We start from the raw sequence: 7,879 nt of genomic DNA, 5'->3' as shown, positions 1-7,879 counted from the left end.
CGTCACTTGGAATTGAGTTTTGGTGTTCCAAGCCACCTTATGAATCCCTAATCAAAAGGAAATGACTCTTTTATTATGGTCCGCGAAAACAGAAAACCGGGTAAGGAATTCTGTTGACCGGGGAGAAGGTTTTAGGAATTCCCCGAGTCCCGTGGTTCTAGCACGGTCGCTTTATCGACTTATACTTAGCTTAAACTACTTTTGGATATCTTATGCATCTGAGCCTTGATTTGCTCGTACTTTTATTGTTGAACTTTTTATTGGTCTTAACTCGGATGCGTAACCGCATTCCGAATCTTTAAAGCGTCTCAAAATAAGATGCATAACTGCATTCTTACTCGAAACAAGATTAACTATTAAAACGAATTTAGTCAAGGTGCGTAACCGCATCCTTGAGTTATTAAAAAAATGTCTCGAAATAAGATGTGTAACCGCATTCTTAATTGAAACAAATGTCTTAAAACGTGCCTAAAGCTGATCTAGAGTTAAAGGCAATTCTTTGTCTCTAAAATCCGAGACTTAAAATTATTCGGTTATTATTAATTTTCACTCTTTTGACAACGGGTTTTGAATAAATTCGCAACTCATCTCGCTCCCTTACAATTAGTTTTACCACTCTTTTTTATACTAACAACGAGATTTGAAATAATTCGCATCTCGTCTCGCTCGTATCACCACTTAATTAATTAGTTAGGCCCATATCATGGCCCGATGTATTCACGCGCTCTAATTAATTCAGAGGAGTCCATTTTATTCCTTCGTACAAAAACTAGTCAAAATTATAAAGAAAGAGCAAAAAGCCTCATACGATAACAAATATAAAGAAACGATTCTCTGCAGCCAAAACTTTAACAATTTAAAGTGCTGAAATTTCAGTTTATTTAAATGTTAAACCAAAATCTACACGATTATTATAATATGTTAAAATACATCCTCCATGCATCAACTTAGACCCCCGTTTTAGCGTAGGACAATCCCAATAAAGAAAACAAACACACAGATAAATACTGACCACAACAATTATATTAATTAAAGATATGAAATCAAACAAAGCAAGAGCTTCCCTCAATATGCCATCAGAATAATCATTTCATGCCAAATAAAGAATCACAGTTTAGCATACTAACACAAAACATATACGATAATCATAAGCATACGATTGAAAATGAATAAATTAACACAACCGTTTAGACCAAAATCTCATGCGAACTTCAATTAATTGCACAATGAAGAACACCAAATTTCATGTATTAATTCTAGAGTAAGGAAAGATCGGACCTTTATGTCATAATACCTCTGAAGTTCTTCAAACAAACGAGAACTTGGACCAGAACCTCGACCTCGAGCTTTCACGGGAAATCTCAAACCCGAAATATGACGACAAAAATCCTTTCGAATTCGACCAAAATGAGGGAACAAAATCGAAACCTTGCTGGGTTTTATGGGTGTGTTTTTGCCTTTTTAAGGTGTTCCAGTTGGTTATTTTTTTACCTTTTTTTATTTATTTTTATTTTGGGGTTTTCAGGAATGGTCTAGATAGTATGGAGGAAGGTGGTGGTCGGTGGTTTTGGGGTGGTTATGGAAGCTTGATGTGTTATATTAGGTGTGAGGTTCTTGTAGTTGGAGAAGAAGCATCGAAATTAGTGAAGTGGTGTTTGCTTAAACTCCTCCTAACTTAAATATCCATGAGCCTAATGAATATGCCTTTTTCTATGGCCGATTGCTATGTTCTCTTAGCTGTTAGCATTTCAGGTTCTCTTCTACGTGAATATGGTGAGGTGCGGCTGGTCTTTTTTTTTTTCTTGTAGGTATAATTAGATATTTATATGGTGTTTAGGCTAGGATTTTGAGTGTGTTATTCTTTTTTTTTTTTTCTCAAAATGTCCACATGAATAAAAATATCTTGAAGGATGAAAGGAATATTCCCTTCCAAAAAATGGATTGTGCTTTTTGTGTGGCTGAGGTGAAATTTTGCCAAATGGCGGGCCATCATTGGTTCCATTTTTTTTTTTTTCCATTAAAAGAATATATAAAATACCAAAATAAATATATTAATCAACTATTTTTAAACCAAAACTAAGAAAAAATTAAATAAATAGACTAACGAAAAATCCGAAAGATAAAATTAACTTAGAAAAACTAGACTAAAAGAAACCTATTTTTTTGTAATTTTTCTTTCTTTTAAACACAAAACTTATGCCTTGAAAATAGCAAATATATATTTTTTTTTTCATTTTCACAAACAGACCTACTAAAAATGAAATAATAGTTAAAAACCAAGATTAAACTAAAAAAAAAAATTAATCAATAAGACAATGAAAACATCCCGGGAGAGTCAAAAATTACGTGTCTACAAGTTGATGACAATTGAGGGGAAGACGATGACATTGAAAAATTCCAGATAAAAAGCAAACATGGATACAGGCGGTGGCTATTCTATTTTAGCAGAGGCTTGAGTAGATTCTAGAATGGAGAAGAATATGTATGGCATAGGCATCGTTACAAGTTTACCCCCAAGTAACCTTTAATATTACAGGTTTGCCCCTGTTCGTCCCCCTGTTCGTACCCCCAACTCCCATTTCTAATATAGGTTGTGTATAAGGAAGCAAACTAAGAAAGCATATAAATACAATAATCTTACAGGGCAATGTAAAGCTTTACTATAAGCTTTACTCTTGTATCAAATAACAACAAAATCACCACGCTCAACAGGATCCAGAAAAGTATATGTTGCCAAACCAAGACTAATCAGTGCACCTTTCCAAGGGCTCCGGCCAGAAGAAATGAAGTTTACAATAGTCATACTTTATCTACGACATCCTTTTATCTATTGGCCTGAAAAGCTCATCAATTTTCGTGACTGCAATTCTTCATAATGTCTCAAAAATTTTAAGAAACCAATTTATCTATGCATGTTAAATTAAGACCCAACGACTCCTATCTCGCGACTGCACTGGTTAAATAGTATAGTTGTATAATCAAGTATTCTAATGGTAACACCAACCCTACTCTAAAATGACTTCTTCCAACAGACAATACTCCAAAACATTGCATAACCCTTATTTCTTGAAAGAAGAAAAAAGTGAGCTTATGAAACAAAGCACAAGAGTAAAAATACTTTGCAATTATACAAAGATAAATTAGGAAAACACTGATTTAAGCCTCACAAGTTTATGAAAAACTCTTAAAAGTTGTTGGCTGTTAGCTAAAAGAAGCACTCTTTTACGACATACCAAAAAGGAAAGTAAGACACTTAAATTGAGTCGGAGGGAGTATGTTTTTATTTTGGGGAGCTATACGACTATGTCCAACAAACATAATTAAGTTCATGCGTATATTTTATAATTCTTGTGATGAAAAGGAAAGAAAAGCAATAAGAAAAATCTTCAGTTGCTTCAAGCATATCATCAAACAATTTGACTTCATTAGAGTGCACATAAAATTCGGCCTAAACCCACCAAACTTTGGCTTTCTTCTTTGTAAATTTGCGCAAACTTTTACCGTATTTGTGCTGCTTCTTTGCTTTTTCTGCCTGTTCTTTCACACTCTATAGTGGATTCTTCTTCTTTCTCTTCCCTTTTTGATCAGTGTTATCTTCTGGATTTCTTTTAATTTTGTGTTATTTACTATCTTGCAGTGTCGTTCTCCCTCTTTTCTCTTCGTTTCTGTGAGTTTTCTTTTTCTCTGTACTGGCATTTCTGCTGAATTGTTTATTTCAATATGATGGAACTCATCAAATACTGCAAAGTCACACACTAACTAAAAAGCCACTACAAAGTACAAATGCACGGAGAACCAAAACAGTTTGCAGCAGAATTCTTAGTATATCCTAACAATGAGTTAATAGTATATCCTAACAATGAGTTGATGGCAGTGTCAGTATTTCGGTGAAGTATATATAGCATCATAAAATTTAACTTAGAAAACATACGGTAAGAAAACTTAACTTCTAGAGTTAAAAGTTTATTAAACGAGTATGAAAAAGATGTGTCCTTGATCTAAATGTGTTACAAAACATAAAAATAAAACTAATTTCAGATGATTAAAATATTTTTAAAATGTAATTATGCATCATAGAGAATTCCTCTAATATTAATAAGGCAATTGTATATATGAAAAAAGTAACTAAACTGAATAAATACTAAAAAGTTGAAATAAGACGCGCAATATCTAGATTTTATTTTCTAAAAAGTTAGTATTATTTAATGCACACCCTGATTATTTCGAAATTACACTACCTGCATCCTCTATTCAATTGTCCATTTTGATAATTGATCAGTTAATATCATACCCAAAAAACTCAAATCTCATAACATATTCAAAATCATAGTTAAAATATATTCGGCAGTCAAAGGTATTGCATAAACATATCGTTACACAAAAAGTGATGAACATGTAGAACACTTTTTGTGTTAAACATATCAGCTATCGAGTCGAGCCAGAAACCACATTTGTCGAGTCTTCCACCGCACCATGTTCTAATTCTTGAGCAATCTCAAAGCCAGAATTCTTATTTGCTATTACATCTGCGACACCATCTTCTAATTCTTGAGCAGCATTAATGGTATCATAGGGCTGATTCGCATACCAGTTGCTTATGAAACAACAGAAGACAAAGTTAAGGAAGGTAGGAACCATTAACACAGCATAATACTTGTCCAATCGACTTGTCTCAAATTCTTCATTAAACCAGAAAAGGAAAATGAGGATAAAAATGACACTTAAGAATTTTCCAATGCCAGTGGAGAATTCACTGAATTGTGGCCCGTACTCTTTCATTGACTCACAAACTTGAGTTTCAAAGAAATCTTGGAGTCCACTCTCAGAAAGTCCTTCCATGAGCCCAACCAAGAAGAACTGAGGTGTTAACCAAAAAACACTAATTTGATCATGAAGACGGTAAACTTCGACCCCAGAAGCAACTGCACAACATATTATAGAAAAAAACATTCCGAATCTAATTCTATTTAGTGGAGGACGTCGTGCATTTGATCTGTTCTTGAACCATGAACATATGTTTGATGTAATGGAACTTGTGAAGGGCTTGATAATAACAAAAACTACTATTGGCATGTTGGATATCCTCCCAAGATGGTCATTCATATGTTTAACTTGTTTGTAAAAGAAGGTGTTTGCTGTAGCTCCTACCAGACTGTATACATAAAATGTTGACCAAAGAGGAAACATACTTATCAAGCGTTTCACATCCTTTACTTTTGCTACCTCAAAAACTGTTTCTTCTGCAGTTTCAGCTAATTGCTCTGTTGTTGATGCTTCCAAAATGGCGGCTTTATCTAACCATCTGCCCGTAATTTAGATAACATGTGACTGGTTAACTCAAGTGCATGTATCAGACTACTTAGATTAGCTACTCAATTTTTATTACACGCTCATCATTTGCTGGCCAAAAATTTGTAATTAATACCTGAACATTACTTGTATATGCTCAATTGAATTATATGTTAAAAAAGTGAGAAACTGCCAAAAATGGTCCCTTATGTTTGGGGTAGGTTCAAAATTGCCCCCTATCTAATAAACTCTGGTGCAGTTTTTGGTATTGCTGTCTCAAAGATTTGTCAAAATTTTGCTTGTGTTTCTGATAAAATCATTTTTTTCAAGTTTCCCACAAAATCTAATAGCTAGAGTTTGTTAAATACTCCCTTTGCTTCAATTTATATGAACCTATTTCCTTTTTAGTCCGTGCCAAAATGAATGACCTCTTTCCTAATTTGGAAAAAAATTCACTTTATGAAATGATTTACAGTCACACAAATATTCAAGACTTATTTTGAACCACAAGTTTCAAAAGTCTTCACTCTTTCTTAAATGAGTGCCCAGTCAAATGGGTTCATATAAATTGAAACGAAGGGAGTATTTAATATTTGACGAAAACCAAAAGTACTGCTTGCTTTTGATAAACTTAGAGAACCAAAACAGCTCAAGAGTATATTTAAGGGACCATTCTGGAACCTACTCTCAAAAGAACCATTTTTGTCATTGTTTTCTTATACAGTAAATAGGAAAAAAGAGAAATTAACATAAATAGTTGTTCACTAAAAAAATAGCAGACAGATGTATAAAATATGTATATTTGCAGAGGCTATAAATGTATTTTTACTGAGCGGCCAATTATGTAACTTCCCTGTTAATGAAAATGTAATTTTCGAACTTTAACTCTATAAGATGGAGGGAGTGAATTAAAGTAGTAGATGGGGAAGATACCTGAGGAATGCAATATGAGGAAGAATCTGTGTATCACTTTTGTTATTCTTGCACAACTGATTAGGAGAAACTGGGTAATCCATATGTCTCTTTGATAGTGCCACTTTAACAACCTTGAAAATGTAACCAAGTGGGCTGGGAGATGGTTTCTTGCGTTCATAAAACGGGATGCCTAACAAGAACATAGAAAATCCGGCTGCCACTGCGATTGTGGAAATTTCTAAAATACCCTTCCACCCTACAAATCTTGACAGAGTCGCCACAATTATACCAAAGATCCAGCTAATGCTCCAATAAAATTCTCGACGTGTCTCTATAACTTCCTTATCCTCTTCAAAATCGTCCTTTATTCGTCTGGGATTAATCTTCCGTGTTATACTTGCAATCCTGGACAAAATCAAGGAAATTTTTCCACATTTTTGTGGATTTTGTTCATCCCTTCTGAGATTTGGTTCTTGATCTTTACGGCACCATAGTTGATCAGCAAGAAATGCTTTCAAGGTATGATCTCGCCCAGCTTTACCAAAACTTAACACTACCAGTGCCACATACACCACTGCATCATTGTCCCACAACAGTGCCTCATACACCGCTGCATCATTTTGGTGGGACAAGCGCCACAGCATTCCCAGTCCCTGCTCAATGCGTAGACGTAATATAATTAAGTAAATAAAATTCGCATGTTAGACTTAATATATACTCCAAGTAGGAGTAGTCTGCCTAATTTCTGATACAATGCGACCAAGGCAAAAAGTCAGAGAAGTGCAAAAAAGACTTACCAAAATAAAAGCAGCATTGGTGAAGAGAATCACTTTAAAGCGACCAAAGTAGGACTCAGAAAGTTGTGAAACCACAATGACAAAAAGGGATGAGAGTCCTTCAAACATATTCACTGCTATAGCTGCACTTCGCAGTCCTAGGTCATCCTCCAGCTGAGTTATAAGAGTCGCTAGCAACGCGTATTCTACTATTCCATGCATGCCGATCAGTCCTAAAAGAAATTATAATTATTAGGAGAGATGAAAATGATCAATTGAGAAAAAAAACTACTAGCTAAAAGGAAAAAAAAAAAACATGCATCTTAATTTACCTGAGATGAAAATTGCTGCTTTGGAAAAGAAAGCAGCTTTGCGCCACCATTTAGTGAAGTGGCCAGAGAGGCTATAGCTAAAAAACATAATGCTTCAAGATAATTGTACCCTTCCAAAACAAGCTAATTCTTGTTTAGTAGTCACTTAGTATGAAACCAGTATCTAGCTACCATATGTGGTGAGTCAAGGGAATGGACCTTCCGCCTCAAAAGCTAATTCAAGGGTGAGAATTGCTCAAGACCGTATAAAAATTAAAGACCTTTCCATTCTTAATAATACGGCGATGTGAGACTAAAAACCCCACATGCCCCGGATTGGATATCTGAAACGTAGACAATAAAAGATGGGGGACAGCATCAGACAAACTATGATTGGGATGGGTATGGTCTGATGCCCCCCATGATAAATAAATGGATGCCTAACTCAACTTTAAGATTCATGAGGTGAGAATTGTCGGAGACTATATATGAAGACAAATAATCCACACCCCACAGATGTAGGACTCCACACTCCCGCTCCCTAGCTAGAACTAGACATCTGCAGCGCATGCAATGTAAGATTGGACC

General features: G+C 34.8%; 1 protein-coding gene across 1 annotated transcript; it reads right to left on the bottom strand.

Annotated features, from left to right (window-relative positions):
* Positions 1-4,299: 4,299 nt before the first annotated feature.
* Positions 4,300-7,640, bottom strand: LOC132615002 (protein NRT1/ PTR FAMILY 5.6-like). The gene is made up of 4 exons (XM_060329556.1): positions 7,313-7,640; positions 7,002-7,213; positions 6,223-6,857; positions 4,300-5,302 (listed from the first exon to the last, which is right to left on the bottom strand). The coding sequence occupies exons 1-4, from the start codon at positions 7,398-7,400 to the stop codon at positions 4,426-4,428; spliced, it is 1,812 nt and encodes a 603-aa protein (XP_060185539.1). The 5' UTR covers positions 7,401-7,640; the 3' UTR covers positions 4,300-4,425.
* Between the last annotated feature and the right edge of the window lie 239 nt (positions 7,641-7,879).

Source organism: Lycium barbarum, chromosome 10 (genome assembly GCF_019175385.1).
Source record: "Lycium barbarum isolate Lr01 chromosome 10, ASM1917538v2, whole genome shotgun sequence".
Lineage (NCBI taxonomy): Eukaryota > Viridiplantae > Streptophyta > Magnoliopsida > Solanales > Solanaceae > Lycium > Lycium barbarum.
Note: the sequence above shows the minus strand (reverse complement) of the source record. Positions and strands in the feature narration are given on the sequence as shown.

Coding starts and splice junctions, on each gene's coding strand:
- LOC132615002 (XM_060329556.1), bottom strand. CDS start 7,400: ATGTTTTTTAGCTATAGCCTCTCTGGCCACTTCACTAAATGGTGGCGC. Junction 7,214..7,312: donor AGCAGCAATTTTCATCTCAG/GTAAATTAAGAT, acceptor AATTTCTTTTAG/GACTGATCGGCATGCATGGA. Junction 5,303..6,222: donor CCTCATATTGCATTCCTCAG/GTATCTTCCCCA, acceptor AATTACGGGCAG/ATGGTTAGATAAAGCCGCCA.